We start from the raw sequence: 22907 nt of genomic DNA, 5'->3' as shown, positions 1-22907 counted from the left end.
AAAAAAAAGGAAATAATTCTGTTCTAATAATTCTATTTCTCTTTGATTTGCAGCTATAAACATTTTCATTTTATTTAAAATTATGTTGTCCCATACTCTTTAACACATACTTGCATATATTTACTGAAGTGTTCTGGCAGAAATAGAAGCTGGAACCAAACCCATTTCACATGGTGCCAAGAACATGCTAGGTGCCATGAGAATGATTTTAGAAAGTGTTCAGGTACCAGACTCCTATTGGTTTCCAAATTAGGTAAATATTTAAACTGAATAACTATTCAGAAGTGGGACCATATTTTCCCTTTGTTTTGAGAATTCCTCCTTCACTTTTGGCACTTTATTAACAAAAATAGTAATAATATACATGGTTACTCCTAAACAGGTGACAGAATAACTTCAGTACAGATTTACCGTACAGCAGCCTTCTGACATCGCTGAGATATTTTAGTAATGTGGGCCACAGAAGTAACAGAAATCAAGCAGATAAAATCTATATAATGTATAGCTTTTCACACAATTGAGTTAGGCACTTATTTAAGGAAAACAAATTAATTCTGAAATAAGTTGTCAAGCAGTCATCCTCCAAAATTCCCACTGTCAAATAATAAAGTTTATAACCATATAGAATATAACAATACAGTTCAGACATAGCAATTTGAAGCCACAATCTACACGTTAGCACTTCATGTTACAAAACTTCAGTAATGGTATAACCTAAACTTGAAGCAAGTGCTGAAATCAGCATCTTTTGCTTCAGCTGTGTAAGTCTGGCAGGTGTTTTTTGAAATCACTTGAGAGTCTGATCCTACTATTAAGAAAAGTTAGTAGGGAATACCCACAGCAGCTTGCATTATATTTAATGTAAGCATTAGCAGAACTGGACATTCAGGACCTCTTCCAGTTGCAATCAAAAGCTTTCTTTTGTTTTCAGGAAGTGTTGGATTAAGCTCTTGTCCCATATAACAAAACAGTATTCAAGAGTCTGCACAAGGAAGTCTAGAAAAGAAGTCCTCTGGCTCTCCTCAGTCCAGCAGTTTTCCTCTAACAGATATGGGACTAGAGACACTCATAACAGACATCTTTTGAACTGACAGCTAAATTAAAAGTAAGCAAGTGCTGTCATTCACACAGTATGATGGGATATCACATGTAGTAAGTGCCTGCCTCTCACTCCAAGGGACAAAACAATTACAAGAGCCATTGATGTGATGACTGTCTTTTATAACATGTGATTTGGAGCATTCATCATAGAATGCCAAAACTGGCAGTGCATTTTCTTGGTGAAATACTGAGCACCATGTGAACAGACTTGAAAAAGGCAGATGGTAAACAGTGGAAGTACTTCTATGTATGTGTAATTTACAGTATTTTCAAAAATAAAGCAAAGCTTTCAAACAGTTGAATCACAATAAGAGCTTAAGTATGATATTACCAGTTTCAGGTTCTGGCTTTCTCTTAAATTTACTAAGTTGGTCTGTTTGTTCTCTGGCTAGCATACATATTCGATGACACTCTTCTTTCATGTCCTGGAAAATAGTCTCCAGATTCTCCCTGGAAGATCAAAATCGTAAATTAAAGAGTCAACCAATTCAGCTTGTTGTGACCTTTAATCAAGTCACACCCATAAACCAGAGAAAAACAGTAGTGTAAGCTACTTTTATGGGATATTTTGCTCATCAACATATGTATACATATTTTTGTTCCCCTCAGTAAAAGGAAGCAGAAAGGGAAAAGAAAATGTTGTCAAAGAGCTGTTTAGTCCTATTACACACACATACGTTCGAGCTTAGGGCCTGACCCTGCAAGCAACTCCTACCAAAAATCCAGCCTTTAAATTTCTTTCATTTCCCTCAGGTATTTTGTGGAACAGCTTATCTTTCACAGAGGTACTGTTTCCATCTCATTCTAGGGGAAATAAGGTGCTGCTGCTGTGAACATTAATTGTCTTCCATTGTTTTCTGTGCACTTCAGACTTTGCAGGAGAAGGAACACACAAACATTTGTTACTGCTCCTTCCTTCTCCGTCTATCTGACCTTTTGGAGGGAGGCTTGTGAACTCATTCCTTCTCTGTTTTATACAATATCCCATGACTTTTCCTTTTATTTTGAGAGATTTTTAAATTATATATTTTCCAGAGTAGCATACAGACATCCAATATTTAGTTATCTGTACTGAAAATGGTAAAAATAGCTCTTTGTGCTGCTGTGAGTTTTATTTGCCCAAAGGCACTATGTTATTCAGTTACTGATGCATCCATAAAATTCCATTGTGAAATTTTGATGAACTTGCTGAGTAATTTATATTTCTGAACACAGAATCATAGATTTTATAACATGAACTTAAAAGATGAAAAAGTGAAGTTGGTGGCAAACTGTATTTGCGTCCTTTTTTTTGCATCTTTGTATCAAAAGAGCTCTAAAGGGATTTTTCTTTAATCCAGTGAATTGTTTTCCTTTTTATTGCTTATTCATATAGCAGTCAGGAATGTCATGAGCTGTGTTCCTACTTCTGATGTGCTTCTGTTTTTGAAGACACAAATGTCTACTTGTATCTAATTTGAAAAAAAATCCACAAAAGGAGTTAAAGTTGCTACTGTTGATACTTACATTCTGACCATTTTTAAGGTGTTTTGATAAATAAGAAATTAAAAAAGACTCAACACAAGTTTCTAATCAGAGCTTAAAAATATACATGCAATTATATGAATCAATCTTAATTTGCTAGACATTTGTGATACTATAAGCTTACTACTGTAAGATTACCAGTAATCTTACCAGTCACATACCTCTTTCCAAGAAAACAGTAAAATAAGGGAGCTATTTGAGAGGAGGGAGACAGAAGACAGATAAAGGTTTTTCATTTTTTTTAGATATAAAAGTAAAGACAAAAAAGTCTTTATCACATCACAGTCTTATTTCCTCTTTTTCTTGTCATAAAGCAGTAGTGAGTCAGACTAAAGACCCATGTAGTTCACCTAGCCTATGCCTGAGAGTGGCTAAAAGCCACGTGCCTAGGCAAGAGTGTAAGACAGCAAGCATTTATGATACTCTTCCCTAATACTCTCCTAGCCTCACCTTAGAGAATCTTCTACTTGACCTCAGCAAAATTGTTAAAAGTGGTATCACTGCCTATCCTGTGAAAAATGCAAACCTAAGACTTTGGTCAATATTTTTCCCAAAACAATGGCAGATACGAGAATACTTGCTTAGGAAATATATTGCTTTTAGTCCCTTGGTCATAGCAAAGGCTGGCTGGCTTCAGCTTACAGATAAACCTGGTTTCAAACTCTCTAATTTAGGATGGATCAGGCCAAGAATTATCTCTTCATGCTGACTATCAGACCACCTCCTGGCAGCACAGCAGGCTCCTCTGCTGTGCTGCCATCAGTTAATCCATTATGGTTGTACATTCCTGTTCTGAAGAGAGTTAATGCAAGGGAGTTAATGCTTACCCAAACCCCAGCATTAACATCCACAGTTTCCCACAGAGTTTAACCTCCTGCTGAACCAAATGGCTATTTTTCTTCCTCCCAACTTATCCCCACATACTTGCAAAGCCCCAGTTATGATTCCAGGTAGCTGCTGGCTTTATTAAATTTCCATACCAGCTCTTTGACCTCTGCTGCTCCCTCCCCCATCCATTTTTAAGGTACTGTGTAGAAAAGAGGGAAATAGTTGGTTGTATTTAACAGCAGAAAAGACAGCTACAACCAATTTTAATAATGTATTTACCTTTCAGGCATAGGAGAAATACCAGAGATCCCTAGAGATAATTCAGGCTTATCTGGAACAACTTTCTTACTTTTTACCTTGAAGTAAAATATGAAAATATTGATCACAGGTTAGCATATTAATTTTGCTCTTCACCCTGATATGAATAAAAATGTCATGGGATCCTTCACCTAGTCCTTCTGGAAGCTCTAAAAACATTCACACAATTAAAAAAGCAGTTTTTTACTGTTTGTGTGAATTCCTATTTTTAACTTAACTTAGCAACTCAGTGTGGCATTGTTCTGCTCATAATCCCTTGAAAGAAAACTGGTTCTAAGAATATTGCTTGACTGTAATTCTGTTTCAATCACGTATAAGGTAAGATTATGTACTGTGTTAGTGAGGTTAGTTGTTAGTGAGGTATCCAGCTCTTTTAACTCTTAAAAATCAAATTATTCACTAATTTTTTTTTTCAATTAATACATCACAAGCTAGTATGCTAAGAGTTCTAGCATGTTTTAAAATAAGTTATTAACTTTGACTACCACCTTGTGGTTCAGACTAGTATTACATAGTTTTAAATCTGCAAGGCATTAGGGAGTTTTTATAATAACCAGTCATTAAGCTGCAGTTCCACTAGATCTACATTACCAGATGGCTTGCATAGTTCATATGTGCTCCAAATCAGACACAGAATTTGATCATATGTCTGCCAAATCAGCTGATTTCAATGATACGTTGCTACATATACAGACCCATAGCCTACAGGTTTGTCTTACCTTGCACCTAAGTGCAACTGCAGCTCCTGTAGACACATTTGAGCTGCCTTATACTTAGCAACATGGGTTACAAATGCTTGCCACAGTAAGTTAAGCAATGCTTGGCAAGTCTAACAGTTTTGTGTTGCTGTGCTCCTAACCTTACCTGCATTCACTTTAAATTAGCTAGCTAAAATATGTTTAGATGGTTAGATTCACATTGATGACTGCATTCTAGCTATCACACAAGGACAGAAGAGCACTCTGGGTGCTATTCTGTAACAAAAATAGTGTAGCGTAAAAGAGAAAAAAATCAATTCCGTCTTGGTGAAAACTTCCAACTGAAAATGATAACACAGAAATGCTAATCTGGAGTTTTCACAAATACTAAAATTTTAATGACATAACGTAAAATAATTAACACACAAACCAACCAATACTTATTTAATAGTTTGGTGTTTCCTATGTGCTTTATATACCTTAACAATTTCCTAATAATTATATAATGCCGAAATTTAAAATAAGTTTCTTAGAATAATTAGTATAAACATATTTGAAAGAAGTAATAATTTACGATTTTTTTTTTCATTTTATCTCTACGTGGTTGCTTTTCTTACCTCCCTTTTATATGTTGGCATCTGTACACCCTTTTGTGCTTCACTTAATTCTTTCAGTTTGCTTTTCAGAGTTCTTATTTTAGCTTCTTGGCTGGAAATAATAGACATAAGCTTCATTTCCTTTTGATTGTTTTTGTCCTCAAGTTGCTTCAACTTCATGCTTTCACTTTCTAACTGTTCCTAAAAAATAATTTTAGAAACACCAGTACAATTAATAGAATTGAAGCTTGCAGAATATCACTATTGAGCACTCTGGAATAAGATAGATTAAGCTTCTGCAACATAAGTAAGGGTCAGTCTTATTTATTAATTATTAATTTTAAACTGGCAGTAAAGACTTCCTACCACTATACATAGATGTAACTCATCATAAACGATTACTCAAAACAACTGTATGTTCTGAATTTATGAAAGTAATATTTGTATTTATAAAAAACAAAGACACTCCCTTGGTTCACTTACTATATAATTTACATTAACATTTTATGTACAATATATAAAATAATATTTCATTAATTTAATAAATCTTAAACAATTTTTAAGAAGGTGATATTCTGCAGCTACCTTAATTTTCAAGCAGACCCAAGAATAGAATCATAGAATCATAGAATATCTCAAGTTAGAGGGGACCCACAAGGATCATTGAGTCCAACTCCCTGGCCCTCATAGGACTACCTGAAACTAAACGGTATGAACTCTTGAAAGCACTTCCCTGGGGAGCCTGTTCCCGTGACTGACCACCCTCCAGTGAAGAACCTTTTCCTAATGTCCAATCTGAACTTCCCCTGACACAGCTTCATTCCATTTCCTTGTGTCCTATCACTGGTCACTAGAGAGAGGTAAGTACCTCTGCCTCCACTGCCCCCCTTAAGGAAGTGTAGACTGTGATGAGGTCACCCCTCAGCCTTCTCTTCTCCAAGTTGAATAAACCAACTGACTTCAGCCACTCCTCCTAAGTCTCACCCTTGAGGCCTTTCACCATCTTGGTCACCCTCCTCTGGACACACTCTTAATAGTTTGATGTCCTTATACTGAGGTGTCCAAAACTGCACACAGCACTCAAAGTGGGGCTGCACCAGTGCAGTGTAGAGTGGGACAATCACCCCCTCAACGGGCTAGCTATGCTGTGCTTGATCCATCCCAGGACACGCTAGGCCTTTTTGGCTGCCAGGGCACACTGTTGACTCATAGTCAACTTACCATCAACCCAAACCCCCAGATCTCTTTCTGCGGGGCTGCTCTCCAGGCTCTTGTCCTCTAATTTGTACATATAACTGGGATTATGTTGCAAATATTGCAATGCTATACAGATTTGTGAAATAAAAAGCAGTGGTTGGCCCCACTTTAACTATCCATCTGGTAATTCATGGAATTTTAATGTATGTGGGCTTTTTGGTGGAATGAAGAAGAATATAACGAACAATGGTTTTAATATGCACAAAGATGGTCCTTGGATAATTTTCAAGAAATAACCTACGGTTAAAAACTGTGGCTATGAAAACCTTATAGTTGTCAGTTTATGAAATCTTGAGAAACATTGATCTTGAATTGTACAAAGTGTCACAAAAAGTGTCCTGAAGCCCCATGTCTGTCTCTGCAAGAGAAGCAAGCCCAGAGGGTTAACTCTGCAAGAAGTAATGTAAGTGAAATGCAGTGAGATAGTCTGTAGGCAGGCAGGGCAAGGTAAAGAGGAAAGAAAGAAGTGCTTTTTCAAGAACATTTGTCCTGTTTTCAAATGGGACCTAAATAGGGTGAGGTTGTGCATTTGGAGATTAGGCAGTAGAGGCTACTCTACAAGACAATGACAGCCACGAAAGGAAGGGTTCAGAGCCCGTCTACAGAGACACCAGGTGGTTAAGCATGGATATGTGTATATGCAGCTGACACAACAGTTTAGCCTCAAAAGTTACACTAGCTGGATTAAAAAAAAAAAAAAACCCACACAGAAAAGCAGCTTTGAAAGCATTCAGTTTTTTATTTAGTTTCAGTTATGATTTTGAATAGTAAACCTATGGTAAGAGCTTCAGTGCAACTCTGGACTTGGGTGGTATCTCAGGGATCCAGATTAAGCCTCTTCTGCTTAGTGGGTTCAAAACATTGTCTAAAAATGGTATGTTTCTATCCCAGCCAAACTCCCCTCTCATAATCATCTGCAGATCTTACATATTTCATTCTTTCAACCTTTGAGCTGGCAAGGTATTTCTGCTTTAGGTCTTGCTAGCTTCCTCCATCCTAACCCTTCTGCCACGCTTTGCACTTTTATTAGATTGTGTGGGGAGTATATGTATAGTCCTAGGACAGATAATGAAACATTTCCTATACTCTTCTGCTGTGGAATCTGTATACATCATGGTAGATAAGAATCCAGGGAAGCAGATGAAAGGAAACAAACCAACCAACCAAAGAGCAAAAGAGAAAAAAGGGAGAAAGGATTTTTTTTTTTAATATAGTTATTGAAAAATACAACTGAACAAGAAGACTGATTATTTTAGGCTAAAGAACCCATAGATCATAATCTATAACTGATGCTACAGCAGCTACATTTCATTTTCTCAAATAGTACAAGAAGAACACTAGGAAGAATTACAGCACTATGAGGGACATAAAGTTCAATGCACGTTAAGGAAGTATCTGATGAATGAGAAAAGACAATATTTAGTGATGTGGGAAAAAACCAACAATTTATGTTAAGAGGAGATGGAGACATGCATAAAAGTATTCTTAACAGATCTGAAAATACTTTGAAGAAAGTTATAGCAGGGACAGATGCTGGACATAATTTTATAACTATATACCTTTTCCATGTTCTTTAATGACTACAAACTCACAGTAGCTATAGTATGGGAAACTGCTTTTTGCCATTCCAGGAATCGAAAGGCGGTGATATTCTACAGTGTGGGTTCACAGACCCCACGCTACCACAGAGTCATTGTTTGGTTATAGGGTTCCCAAAGAGTCCATGGTCAAATTCCACTTCCCATTTAAAAAGCCAGCGTGATGCAGCTTCCTCTGTATTTTCCTTTGAAAATGATTTGCTGGAAATCCAAACACCTAGGAAAAAGCTTATGTCAAACACAACACTTGGCCTTGAAGAACAACTCCATCTTAAGGACAGTAAAATAACTCTTTCACTGTGATACAGCATTGATCCGCACACACAAAATTTATCTGTTTGGGACTATTACAGCTCCAAGTAACATGTAGGCTTTCAGAAGCTTTCAGATAACTGGGAGCACTGCAGTAACGGACAATAGTTCTCTTCTGTTTCTCCTACAGGAAGATTTAAGCAAGCAATGAGAAAAGCCAAGTGGGAACCAATGTGAGAAGAGCCAAGCAACATGTTGCAATGAAGATCTGTCAGTACATACTGATATAAATCATTATTCTTGGGCACTGTCAGGATATCACACCAGGAAAAGCACCGGAGAAATGATTACACCTTCTGGGTTCTTTCAGTAATAGACCCCTTCATAGCTTGATGATCTTAAAATTTCTAATACTGACTGACTTTGGGTGTTTGCAACAATGTAGCAACATTTATAAACTGACTGAAGTTTATAAGGCTAATGCCATGACAAATAAGTACGACACACAGGTCATGGCTGCTAAGTTAAGTACTTGGCCACACAATGGATCTTTTAAGCATGCTGGTATTAGCAGGTAGCAAAGAGGTTACATCTGTATTATGAACAGATGAATTCCATGATTCTATCTTTTCTTTCAGAGAGGCTTTATAGGATCAGAGGATAAATCAAGTTGGAAGGGATCTCAAGGGTTCCCTAGTTCCTAATCAAACCAGGGTCAGTTATGATGTCTGATCATGTTACTCAGTTTGGTCTTGAATTCCCCAAGGATGGAGATTGCACAAGCTCTCTGAGCAATCTTTTCCAATGCCTGGCTGTCCTCATGGTAAAAAGTTTTCCCTTATGCCCAGTCCGAACCTTTCATGTTTCAACTGCCCCTTGTGTCTCATCCTCTTGCCATGTACCACCATTAAGAGCCTGGCTCCATTTGCCTGATAACTTCAACACAGGTACTACATAGCTATTCGTTTCCCCTGAAGCCATCTCTTCTCCAGGCTGGGCAAGTCCAGTTTCTGCAGCTTCTTCTCATCAGGTATGTACTCAAGTCCCCAGCTATCTTAGTGGGGCTTCTGCTGAACTCACTCTAGTTTATCAAGGTCTTTCCTGTACTGGAGATCCCCAAACTGGATATAGTATTCTACAGTCCAATGAATGCTGAATAGAGGGAGATATTTGTTTCCCTGGGTGAGCCAGCTGTGCTAGCTGTGTTCTTGTTAATACAACCCAGGAAGCTGTTGCCCTTCTTTTCTGCCAGGACATGCTGCTGGCTCCTGTTGAGTTTGCTGTCTAACAAGACCCCAGCTCCTTTCCAGCAGAGCTGCTACACAGGCAGTCAGTCCTCAGACTGTACTGCTGCAAAGGCAAGTGCGTTTATTTTTCCCTGAAGTGTGCTATAATGGCCTGTTTCAGTGGCTTCCTAGAATAAACAAACTCTCAGGTGGTTTCAAGGAAAAATACTATTCAACTGAGGGACTACTGTAAGTGGTCTCAGGGAATATTAACTGTAACTTTTAACAGTTTAAGCACAAACTCTTCTTTATTACTGGGCAGAGACAGCTTAAACAGATGAAGCAATAAGAAAACAGGCTATGGATACCAGAGTTTCTTGTATCAGATGGCAGGGCCTAACTAATCCTACTGCATGCATCATACCAGCAGCAAAGAACAGCTAAATGCATAAAATTGTCAGCTAGTGTAAAATCATGATGTACAGCTTTCCCTGCATCAAAGATCGGAAACAAAGAGACACCAGAGAAGGTGATATTGACTGGAACATGCAACTCTACAAGACTGCTGCAATAGCTGCTGTAGTTACTTAAGTCATTTTAGCACCATAATTTTGAGCACAAAAATGACTATCCATCTGCCATTCCTCTGCTTATGTCCTGCACAAAAAAAAAAAAGAGACCTAAATATTTATTGCAGGACAAACAGTTTTGTGTACCATATTCATCATTCATTCCTGACACAGTTTATTCTCTTTTTGCATGGCACAAGAAATTCTGATCAACAAACTCCACACAGTGCTTAATACTGAGGTTCTTGACCCAGGAAAATATGAACATGAGCACATTTTCTTGTCACAGGTATTTACTTTAGTTTCTTGTTTTATGGAGTTTACAAGGATTCTGATGTCTGAGTCTCTACTAAAAATAGCATGCAGAAGCAGCTTTACTTGACATTGGCTGATCTTGCTTACTAAAGTTTTCTGTTTGCTGGGCAGCTTTGGCTCTGAAACTGTAACTAAATCCATATTCTTCCTAGTTAATAAAGTTTAGCCAGGCTGTACTCAAAACCAGGCAGCAATTTAGGTCCCTTTGGTCTCCTCAAGCAGAGGACTGAAAAAAAATCTTATAATCTTGTATATAGTTTGGTACTGACCACCAAGCCAATCTAATCCACTCACCTCTTTCAGCAAAGCTGAATGTGAACAAAAAATAAAGCAACCAAAGAAAACCCCCACCACATTCTATAATGCCCTGGAAAAAGATTTTGACAACAGTAGATAAAATACACAAGTACGGCCACCTACTAAAAACCACAGAAAACCTAACCCCCCCCCTCATTTTAAATCTCTGAAATTTAAGCTCTAGCCATGCACCTATTACAAACAATCCAAGATTTCTATTAACTTTACTGGAGGACAGAATATAGTCCACGGAAAAATCCCACTGGACTTAGCAAAAGACAGTTTCAATAGGTATCGATAAACGCAGGCACCTCCAGTCACGGGAGAGACTCTGAGTTTCAAGGAAGGACAGGAAGAAACAGCAACATTTTAACTTAGAGACTGTAATCATAATTTATTATCTGAAACTGTACATTTTGCAAGCCTGAAATTTTCAGTGGAGAAGTAGAAAAAGCAGTTAATGCAGTAGAAGAAAATGGCTGTAGACATAATTTATTTGGTTTAGAGCAGAATGTGGATTGAATACTATTAGAAAAATACAGGCTTTCAAATAGAATATTTGAGCTTCCAAATTTCAGTAGCTGAAAAAGCTAGTACTTTACTGAATTAGATACAAGACAACTGTACTGGGTCAGTGACATGATGATGGATTTTTGGTCTAACTGATGTCAAAATATGATGTCTAGGGAAAAGTACAAAAATCCAGGTGGCATTCATATTACATCTTTTAATAAATACCCAGACCTTCTGGGTAATAGTTTCTATGTATTTGTTAACTCTGTTTTCTCTTCCATGAAGTTGACCAATCTTCCCTTGAAGCAGGAAGTTCCACTGGTTGACGACATATCCTATGAAGAATCAGTGTGTGTACCTCTGCTGTGCTGTCTGGACATCTTTATATCACTCTTGTCAAGTCAGCAGAAGCTTACTAGGCACACCACCAAATGTCAGAGTTTTTGTATCGGAAAGATGGTGCAAAGGTACCCACATGCCTCTGCAAAAGCCAGTCTTCGTCCAGTCAAACATGTTTTCCTCAAGCTCCAAGCACTCAATACTTAAAGAGAAAGAAAGCTGCTACATTCTCAATAACAGGAACAGCCTAGAGCAGGCTAGGTCAATCTGACTTTGCAGGGTTCAGATCTCTACTGATTCATATAGCACTGTGCCTGTGTTTAAATGCAGACAGACTGTATAGTTAATAGTTGATTCCGCATGGAGTTGTATCAGAAATATTTCTGTCCATGGCACAGATGAAGCAAAATCCAGATAAACTACCTATTGCTGAGAGGTAACTGCAATAACAGACTACACAAAAAATGCAGATAAAGACAAGTAACTTACATTCCACTAAGAAAATAGCGATTTCAGCTTCTCATGCATTGCCTATAATCTTCTGTACAGATCACATAATTTCTAAGTGTTTCCCCATAAGAAGAGCAGATAACACAGCTTCCTTTCTCTGATTCATTATATGACTAAGTTACTTAAAACTATTGTCCTTGACCAAACATTCAGAACAAGAGTATGAAATATTAGACATGGCCAGGTCCCTATGTGCAACCATAAGACATAGTTTTTATCCAACTCAAGACAGAAATGCAAAAATATGCAAAGATGTTCCATCAAAGAATTAACCCTTCAGCTGTGTTGTACTGCAAATAAATGCAAATATTAGGAAATAAATTACATCTTGTGATTATATATTATAATGCAAAAAAATTATAAAGACTTTTTTTATTTTTAAATAAAAAAGAAGTGTATACAAATGTTTGGTATCTGTAGGTTTAAAATGTTGGCAAAAGCTTAGTCTCAAGTAAGATTCCTTCAGGACAATTAAGCAAGCATCAATAATCCAACGGAATTATTTTAAAATTAACATTTCTGATTAAAAAATTCATTTCTGTGAATTTAGAATAATTTGTCTATAGCTTAAGTTTAAGAAATAAATCCTGAAATAAATACTTTTAAAATCCACTGCCTGATTTTGTATAAGGGACTTTTTACGACCCTTACAGGGTCCCTGCTATGGACATTCATATTCCAAAAGAAAAGATTTTATCTTACAAGACAGTTCTCAAAAAACACAGTAGGATGATTTAGGATAAGAACAATGCAACTCTGTGCATCTCTGTCACTGTCTTTGCTCAACATGCAGCATCCATTCAAGGTACTTCCCATCTATTCTGCACTACTGCTTTACTCTTATTCCTGCTACTCTCAACAGGCTGTAGTGAAAATCTCAGTGTTATTTCTGTGAAGAGGGGGAGAAGAGACATCCTATTAAAACTATCTATTTAAAAAAAAAACCAAACAAACAAATCATCAGCATCTCCAGAGCTATGGATAGTTCACTTTCTATTCCATCACTTTTAGTGCAGATTCTCAATTTCTTGCAAAAATACACAGACTGGTTGCAACGTGAAAAGCTCTTTTGAGAGAAAGAGAAAGCCCCTTCTTGACCACTAGTTTTGGCAGGTTAAGAAATAAATAAGCAAGTAAGTTCCTACTTTATGATCAAAACTATTCTAGGGAGCTTGATGGCCAAACAGCGATTGCACTGGGAAGGATCAAAGATCGATACTTAGTTCACCTAAGTAGTCCGCAGTGGCACAACACAGTTCAAAGGCACCAGAAAAAACATCTCACTCATCTCTTTAGGGTCTCATAGTATAATCAGAGCACAAATGTGATCTTATGTTAAACATACTGCAGGTGACCATACCTTTAAGAGTTTTTCTCTTTGCTTTGCTACGTTCAGTTTTTCAGAGAGCTGGCTGAAAGATAACTTGGAAGTTTCGATGTCTTCATGCATCAGAATGTAGGGATGTGCATTACCTTAAAAATAAATTAAAAAAAAAAAGCAGCTGATTGTCACTGCGTTTTTCCCCAGCCAGCTTCTAAGCACAAGCAAAATTAAAAGAAACTACACTTGTATTAACCTCTATTTTCTTTGAGCAAGCGTTCATATTAAACAAGCAAGAGAAGCCTGATTCTGTGCTTAGAGACAACGTAAGACTAAACCAGCAATAAAGAATGTACATGTACTCTTAAAAAATAAAAGCCAACCACTTTGAGAGTATTTATGAAAACCAGGAGTGTTAGGCTAGTGTGAATAAATATTTAATGAGCATGGCAGAGTAACACATGGTTACTTTGCCTCTTTTCTCTTATTTGTGTAATGCAGTCAAACACTGGAAAATCACCCATCAATGGCTATTTGATCTGAAAGAGAATTACCTGCTTATAAAGCTTTGGTTATCCAATAAGATTAGCACCACAAGGCTCATCTAACATAGAAGACATAATCAGAGCACATCTAAAGAAAAATCTCACCATTTCTTGAAGAGGATCAAGAGAGACCTCTGAGAAGTGTTGCATTTTATCATTATTGCATTATTATTTTGAAACTGCACATTTGTGCTAACTCCCATGTTCACAGATAAGTATGATAGTGCTTTGAGAGATGTATATTGTAAAAACTGAAGCAACAAAGTCAGAACTATTCCTCAATGCAACACAGCATAAAAATAAATAACGTGCAAACTGGAGTACCTACCTCTATTAGCATTCAGAGCAGCTAACTGTGATTTCAGTTTTGCAATAATGCTGTTTTGAAGCTCTATCTTTTCCTGCTGTTCACGTATTTGCTGCATGTAGTTTTCTGTCTGCAAATATAATTTAATTAGCATTAATCTTATTCTGTTTTGACTAGGGATTTCCTATTTGGCATATAAAAAGCAGCTCTAATTTTTAAAGATAGTTGTAGCTGTGGACCTCTATGTGAAAACCCAACTACAGTCACCTTTGACAAGTCCATAGTTCTGACACTGCCCTGATTAGAAAAGGTATTATAGGAAATAAATCCTGATTTCCAGTAATTGTTTGAACTGTGGCAGTTGTAAAGGACAGGATAACTTCTAAGTATACGATTCTTTATTCATGGCCATAGACACATCAGGTTTAAAATTAGAATTTTAATATTCTTCACAATGCTGGTCAGTTTATCTATAGAAAGATGTAATTTTCTTCCTCCGTATTTTCTAAACAAATAAATGATATAAATACAGGCTTTCAAAAAGATAGTTTTTAAGTGGAAAACAACAACAATGCTTATTCCATACAACAGATATTTTCTAAATAACTTTAATTGCCTATGAGCAGTTTTGCCTGTTCCTTTGAAAGTAGTAGACTTGTTTTTCTAACCTAGAAAACAGGGTGGAGGTGGGCAAGAAGCAAGGAAGCAGTCGCATTCTTCATCTAGCCATACTCCATCCATGCTATAAACAGGCCATACAGAGCCTAATAAGACTGCTCACATTTCACCAAACTGTATACATATTGTTAGAGAGCCAGTTAATTGGACAAATGGTCAGGTAGCAAGAAGGTGCTAATATTAAAATAACTATTATTTCATTAGCACATGCCTAATATTGCAGTTACGATAGTGCTAAAAACAAGCAAGAAAACTTGTGAAGTCCCAGGAGGGAAATTTAAAGGAATGCACTGAATTTTGTTGAAATTAAAAATATGCCTACTATGGAACAGGTCATGACCTGGAACAAGACGAGGCATTGTTTTCACATCTAGTCATGGTTTATCCATACTACTATCTAATTCTTAAATCTCAGTCACATTTAAATTCCACATCCCTCTACTGCCTAATGTGTTTGTCTAAAGTAGGCAGGAAAAAAAACTACAAGAAAAATTTATTTTAAAAGTCCAGGTAGTAGTTGTACTATAAGAGTTTATTAAAAAAAAAAAAAAAAAAGTGATCAAAGAGCAGTACACTCCAGCAGCTAAGAGACCTCATGAAGCAGAAAAATCACTGAGAACCAAATTGAAAATGTACAACAGCAATGTCTTGTCAACACTTCTGTACAGAGCACAGACATGACAGCTAAAACAGACAGAAGAGAAGATGCTTTTGACAGCCAGTGTGCACAAATTATTCCTTGAGTCAGATGGCAGCAACAAGTTACCAACTAGAAGATCTGCATGACAACCAACCATCCATCTGTATCAAACACCATCTGGCCGAGATGACTCTGGCTTCTGTGTGCTTGACATGGCTCCCAGCTCTAGAGACTGGCAAAACAAGTGGCCTATTGGTAACTTAAGTAGTAAACTGTTAACAACAGAATGGTGGACAATCCAACAATGTGTGAAGGCCACACAATGAACAGAGGAAGTTACAAGAATAAAGCTCTGTACAAAGCACATTAAAAAAACAGGAGTTTGGTTAAAAAACCTGAAAAACCACACAAACAACCCTCCCCCAACTAATTATAGTATCGACTCTTATTGAAAAAATACTTTTGTTCTCTTTTGAAGTAATGAAATCCAATTGCTAAAAGTTTGATTAGGACAAAGATTTGAACTGGTAGTAATCCTTTATGAAAGGCTTTCATTTTTAATTTCTGAACCAGAGAAAACACACAGAGAAATCTTGCAAGCATTTAGTTTGCCTAACATAATGATCTCACACACTTCTTTAGTTTTCTTCCACAGACTTTAGAAGAGCTATGTGACCTTGCACTTGACATCTTGTTTCTTGGGCAGAAGTCTCTTTGATGTACTGTTAGATGACCCTGGAGTATCAATATGACTGGTTTTCCTTCAAATAATTAATTGTTCAACAGAATTTAAAATATTCCTAAACATTCTAAAATGTGTTGTCTTTTGTTAAGTTAGTTGCAATTTCAGCACAAAACATACTGACATGCTACTTGTGCTTAAGTAGAGAAAACGCTACAGATTTGCACCAGCACTGTGCAACAGACTATGAATGGAGATAGACCACACAGTGGATGACTGCACTCGAGTCACTTGATACTTGTTCTGCAGTGCCTTGGCTAGTTTATTTTGCCGTGCAAGGGGACGGCAAGATTGGGCCCAGAGAACATTCTCCAGTAGACCTTTCCCTGCTCCCAATTCTACTACTGCTTCTATAACTTGACACAACGTCCCAGCCTGCCAGTTCTATGGAAGTATCAGAAAGTCCTGTAGCATTAAAAACATTCAAGCCTTCCTATAACAGAGGTTCCATTGCTGGGCATAATACGCACAATAAAATTAGTATGACAAAGCCCCAAACTGATAGCTTTGCAATATGCTGGCATACATGATGAGAAGTCCTAGAAGAGTTTTGTCTGAAGTAAGGTATTCCATAACAGACTAAGTAAAAATTCAAAGGTGCTCCTTACTGGTCAGAATGCCTCCAGAATCCTTCTGTTACTTCATAATTAAAGAATAGTTGTACAGATGGTTATTTTTAAAAAATAAATACTTATTCTAATAATTTTAAGGCAACTTTACTGTAAATGTTTCAACACACAAACTCTGTTGTCCTAATAGCTTGCACAGTGCTTAACATATTAGAGTATTTCACCTTTACAACAAGTAAAGTAGTAATTCATATGGCCTATCTTCCTAGTAATAAAAAACCAATTTAAGCTATTTACAGTAATAATTTAAAAAGTAATATTTAATAAAGCAAATTAGATTTCAGAAAGTACTTTATTAAAGCTAGGTAAATTTTATATACAGCTCTGCTGTTTACATTAAAAGACTTAATCCTCCAAAACAGATGACACTTTTCTCACCTTTAAAACAACAAAAATATTAAAAGGTCAAAAACCTGAAACCCACCTACTACATTCACAACCTAATGAGTTACTCTGCAGTATACTGGCCTGGTTTCACAATAGCAATTTCCAACTTGAACAGATGCACTAAAGTACGTGTAGCTAAAGTGAAACTGAAATCTACATGTACCAGTCCTCCATGGGAAGGATGGCTTTAAAGTTACAATTCAGAACCCAACACATACTTTTTGCTGTAGTTCTTTCACAGCATGGTCCCTATCCATGCATGCTTGTCGATAGGCTTCATAAGCTTTGTTAAGCTGCTCTCCAATGTTTTTGTCCATAGTTCCCAATGTTGTTTCATCACTGAAAAGACGGTCAAGTTAACAGACCTGAAAAGCAATCAGAAGGAAAAAGAGAGAATACTAAGAACCAGAAGCATGTTACTAAACCCATATATAACGATTTGTATTAATATCAAATTCAAGTAGTATGTGCAGTATATTTGAGCATTAACTCACATAATAGCTTGAACTATATCTCTACTCACCTCAACATTTAATTTTATGTCAGAGGCTAGGTTGAAACAAAAGCCAAATAAAAGCAGAATAACTCTTAATCAAATTCTGGACGTACAGAATGTGTAAATGTATATGTAGTTACAGTGTTGGAGGACTAAGACTTAAAATTGGTGCAGATCACTAGTTACTTGATTTTACAACATTTCCAACAGCTTAGTGTTTACTCAATTGTGAGATAACAAATAGCATTAAAAACCAAAACAAACTTCAGCTTTTGGCATTAAGCATAAAAAGATAAAAGCTCAATAATATTAGGTCACAGACCTATCCTATGCTATACCATATATGAAAATGGCAACACAAGCAACACTACGAGGTGAATTACAACATCTTTTACGTAAAATCATTAATATCAACCAGTAGAAATTAGAAAGACTCAGACCTTTTCACAAAATACTATCAACTTTTTACACTCTGTGAACAATTTCAGTAACAATTAATGAAACTACAGCTTGTGAACTTTGACATATAAAACTACAACACTATTAAATGTCACAGACTTCAGTTTCAAGACAGTGTGAACTTTGCAAACACAGTTCCTTTCCTTCTATAGTAATATATGACATTAATTTTAAAATAAAAAACTAATCACAATATAAGTACAGTAGAGGACAGGTTACTGAACTATCAAAAAAAAAAAAACAACAAACCCACAAACCAAGAAAATCTCACCCACTTCAAAGTACCAGCATTAAGGAAAAAAAATAAAATCAGTAATTCATATCTTCTCTCCTGATACTTAAAGCATAGTTACCTCACAGTGCGCAGTATGGACAGCCACTATAATCTCTCATTATCTTCTGGGATTATCCATAAACTACAGATACTATTAAGGAAAGTAGTGCAGTCAGAAGAAGATAAGCCAAGCAAAAAGGGTATGAGGATAACTTGTCTTGGACCCTGGTCAAAGTTCTAAGGATTGCAGCTTGACGCTTTTTTTCATGTTTCCTTGCTCTTTAACACCTTCCATATCATAGAGCCTGAATATAGAAAGGTGGTTTGACTTTCCTAGAAGGTGCAACAGACTACTGTATGGATGTCACACCTTTTTGTCCTGCAAACTTTATTTTAATGATGTGTGTGTATTGCAAAAGCAATTGTATCTCAGCTCTGGCACGGCTGTACTTTAATAGTGGCAAAGTGAATTATTTTACAGCTTGGAATAGTTTAGGGATCCTTTGATATAACAAGTATTACTGAAATCCAGGTTTGTCAGTTTTGTGTAAACCACCTACATTGTTTCGTATGAAAGGTTGTAGGCTCAGTAGTTTATGATCTCAGGTCCATGCCTACTGTCTGAAACCACTGTTAGTAACACAGGCTACTTCATCCACCCTCTTCCTCCCCAAAGACTATCCCTCCACTAACTGGAATATTCATTTGAATGCCTGGGGCATGGATAGGCTTTTTTCCAGTTTCAAATGAAGGACTGTGTTATATAGTTCAATGAATAACATCAGATATTATAGCTGACTGCAGGGGTGGGTACTAAACTGCAGAAGGGTATTGTTATGGCTGGAAGCAATTCAAAGTGTGCTCTCACATTCTTTAAAAACTAGCAGAGTTTGTACCGATATTGATTTTGTACTTTTCTGGAATTCTTCAGAGACACTTGTAAAAATTTACCAAGTAAATGGCAATGTCCTGTACATACAAAAGGTAACTTCAAAAAATTAGTACAGTGGGATTTAAAAGACTATGTTCAGTTTCTAATAGAGGGAATGGGGTTCAGCTCCATATCACTCACAGTTCATAGAAAATGAAGGCATTAATTTAATTAATGCAAATTCAAATCTCCATTTGAAAAATAGCATTTAAAATTTATATCTAACTTCCAATATTTTACTCAAGAGAGACTCGGAGGATTAACAAAGAGTTCTGCTCTTATCTGGACTGCTGGTACCAAAAGTAATTGATCCAATGGGCAGAATTGTAGCACTGCACCTGATTTTCTACTTGTTAGGGAAGAATAAGGAGAATGGTAGCTAGTTTACTGGTAGCTCTCTTTAGGGGAGCTTTAGACATCCAGACTCCATGCAGTAAAAAACAGACAATAAAAGTCATTACTAGTGACACTTTAAGATGGAACTGTAACTAGAAAAACTAGTCCTATATTCCCCTATACCCTAGACACTAATTTCTGCTTCCACCTCACCCTTCCCTTTCTTCCAGCACAAGCAGCCTTACTGTAAACTGTATCAGCAAATGAATCCAGCTTAAAACTAAATGCTGAACTAATTGCTGTACTAGTTTTAATGCAGATCAGCTCTACAGACTGCTTCAAATGCCATGATAACACAAGGAAGCCAGCACAGGAGCAGAAAACATCAGCAAGAGGGAGTCAGAACTCTTATGTTCAATGGCAGCATGGCTTCGAAATTGTATCGTGAAGTCACGGTTATGTAACAGTGATGTAAGTCTACACTGACCCAGAAAGGGACATTCCTGCCTTCTCCCGTCTCTGGCCATGTATTTTTGCCACTTAGTTGTACCAGTATTAGCATTTCTATGCTACACAATTGAGTATGCCAAAGTAGCGCTCTACTTCCTCAAAAAAGCAACAACAAACCCCCTAAAAAGACAACCCTCCAATTAAAACTGGAGCTACCTCATGGTGAGGCTGCTGGAGCACTACTACCAACACAAGGCGGCAGTGGGAACAGGAGACTAGCCGTGGGCAGGACTGCGGCAGTCTAGATTTAGATTGGATTAAACTATCCCGTAGTCACACCCCGAATTGCCTGCTGCTGGAATAAATAACTGCTTCGTATGTTATCTATCTCATATCCAAAACTCCTTACAGTTAGAAAAACTGGCTGCTTCTCCTCCATAGGCATCAATATTTATCAGGGAATTTGCCAACTGTTCCTTGTCATTTACTCTTCTCCCTATATGCAGTTAGGAGGAAAATAACCACCTCAACAACCCTAAAATAATAATGATAATAAAACCACTCCCAAAACAAATACCCTCACTATTTTATTCTGGCTTAGTTATGCTGTATCCATAGAGCAAGTGGAACATACTCAGCCCAAAGCTGACAACTTTGATCTTTAACAATTGACATTCTGGATATTCATTAGATCCTAAAGACTTCCACAATTGTTAACAGCAATAGGTAGTCAGAACAGACGCAATACAAAATGCTGCAGTTATTCTAACAGAGACAGAATTAGAGAAAGACATTAGCTCAGAGTTTGTCTGACAAGGGGGTCCTACAAATGTGAGTACCTGTGAGTGTTGTGTTGCCAGAGCTATGGCAATGACAACCAGAATTTCATCTTCGAGTAAAGACTTGAACACTGGAAAAAACTGGGTATAGCAAATGTTGTAAGACAAACTTTTAAGTAAACAAACCCAATGAAACCTGCAGATGCTCTTAAAATACTTGCTTCAAACTAGAAACATTTTGCTGCTATAGCTGGGGAAAAAAAAAAAGCAGTAATATGAATTTTCTATGAGTCAAATGCCAAAAAAGCCCCAGCACAAAAATCAGTGACATACTGCTGCGTACATTGTGAAATCCCAGCTCCACAGATCACTAAAGAGGCACATTTTGAGTTTTCATAGTGTCTCAGAAAACACCTTAAATTCTGAAAAAAAAAAAAAAAGTTTTAGCTAATCATGTGTAGATACACATTAATTCACAATACACATGCCTACCTCTCATGGGTTCATATGAGAACACAGATGTCATCCAGAAGCAAGTATTTGTCTACATATTTCTGCTTTCAAAACAGCTTCTTCAATGGAAATATTTTCTAAGTTACACTGCCATCATCTTGGGAACTGGAAACCTGTTGAGGTAGTCATTTGTGAGAGACTGAGCACTCACTCACTGCACTTTTTTTTTTTTTTTCTTTTTCTTTTTCCCCCCAACGGACAAAATTCCTGCTTTGCCCGACTGCGGGAAGACTCGGAAACCCGGCAGGAGCCCCGGTGCCGCAGCAGCGTTACACCTCGGGGCGCAGCCAGCCCCTCCGCGCTCGCGGAAAGAGATGGCGATTACCGGGGAGCTGGGGGCTTACACCCCCGCCCCGCCCGCGCTATAACTCCCCGCGGAGACAGCGCACCCCTTCCTGCTCCTGCGCTCGAGCCCCCCGCCCGGGGGCTCCCGCACGCACCGAGCGCGCCTCCGCGCGCAAACTACGCTCCCCCTGCCCTGCTCCGAAAGCCGGGCAAAGCGGCGCCGGAGGGAGAACCGGCGTCCCTAGGAGCGGACGGCGGAAGTGCCGAGGGGCCGAGGGCAGGGGCGGCCGGGGAGGCCGCCACCGGGAGCCGCCGCCTGCACCCCCCATCCGCTGAGCCGACGCCCGCCGCTGACCGCGGAAGGGAGCGGAGGGGTTTTGAAAGCGACTCAGACTTACGGGCGCCTGACGGAGCCCGCGGCCGCTCCCGGCACAGGGCGCTCTCTCCTGCCTGAGCACCTTAACCCAGGAACCAGAACTGACTTCCTGTTGTGCCTCTGCCCGCCCCGTGACGGGCGCCCTGCTGCTGCGCGCTCCTTCAGCCGCGTCCGGGCGGGGGCAGCGGCCGCCGGCGCACAAAGCTGGGCCCTGCGGCCCCGCGGAAGGATGAGCGTCTTTGGGCCCTCGTCCTCCGCCTGTCTCGCAGTGCTTTCTGTGCCTAGCTGCAGCCAGGGACCCCCTCGGGCAGGGTTTGTGCTGCTCCTGACTTCCGCGAGTGCCTTCCTATTTCAGCATTTCCATGATTCAGCACGATTTGTAAATAACTACTTCAGTTTGTAACATAATTATACTTTTCATGGCCAGAGTACTTTCTATCCAAAGGATCTTTTACCTTCGTAGGTTACTAACGTGGCATTCCCCCCACCCCCCGCATTTAATTCATGCAGGCAATGAATTTTTTAGATAAGAATATAATGGAAACACAGTTTCAATTTTGCAACTGCTGCAAGCCCTTCTCTCTTTAGGTCACGTGTGCGAGTACAACTTTTTTTCCTGAAGGTGCGTAGGAGGGTGGAGTTGATGGGAGAAAATGAGGGGTTTCTTCCATGCCTGCACAGCGTACAGCTGCAGAGCTAGCGGCAGAGAAGCATTACAGAGTTTCAATTAGCCTCGGTCGCCCCTGAACCCCAGTGAACATACCCGCGCAGCCGGGCCGTGGTGTTTCTTCTGCTAGAGCAGAGCTTTTCCCCTTGCT

The 22907-nt window shown here is 38.3% G+C and overlaps 1 protein-coding gene across 5 annotated transcripts in view; it reads right to left on the bottom strand.

Annotated features, from left to right (window-relative positions):
* The window catches only part of TANK (TRAF family member associated NFKB activator), a 28927-nt gene extending 6696 nt beyond the window's left edge, over nucleotides 1–22231 (bottom strand). The window contains exons 1-8 of one of the 5 annotated variants that reach the window (XM_086750827.1): nucleotides 22112–22231; nucleotides 21408–21541; nucleotides 17409–17555; nucleotides 14136–14244; nucleotides 13302–13414; nucleotides 5087–5266; nucleotides 3733–3809; nucleotides 1433–1551 (exon numbers count right to left, since the gene is read on the bottom strand). In XM_086750827.1, the coding sequence (XP_086606953.1) occupies nucleotides 1433–1551; nucleotides 3733–3809; nucleotides 5087–5266; nucleotides 13302–13414; nucleotides 14136–14244; nucleotides 17409–17507 (697 nt within the window). In that variant the 5' untranslated portion in view covers nucleotides 17508–17555; nucleotides 21408–21541; nucleotides 22112–22231. Of the gene's footprint in view, nucleotides 1–1432; nucleotides 1552–3732; nucleotides 3810–5086; nucleotides 5267–13301; nucleotides 13415–14135; nucleotides 14245–15558; nucleotides 15665–17408; nucleotides 17556–18420; nucleotides 18526–20975; nucleotides 21055–21407; nucleotides 21542–22111 lie in introns of those variants that run through there. The other 4 variants (XM_086750828.1, XM_086750829.1, XM_086750831.1 and 1 more) reach the window with 4 other exon arrangements.
* Nucleotides 22232–22907: the final 676 nt, after the last annotated feature.

Source organism: Chlamydotis macqueenii, chromosome 6 (assembly GCF_036417535.1).
Source record: "Chlamydotis macqueenii isolate bChlMac1 chromosome 6, bChlMac1.mat, whole genome shotgun sequence".
NCBI lineage: Eukaryota > Metazoa > Chordata > Aves > Otidiformes > Otididae > Chlamydotis > Chlamydotis macqueenii.
The sequence above is the reverse complement of the archived record's forward strand: the minus strand, read 5'-3'. Positions and strand labels throughout refer to the sequence as shown.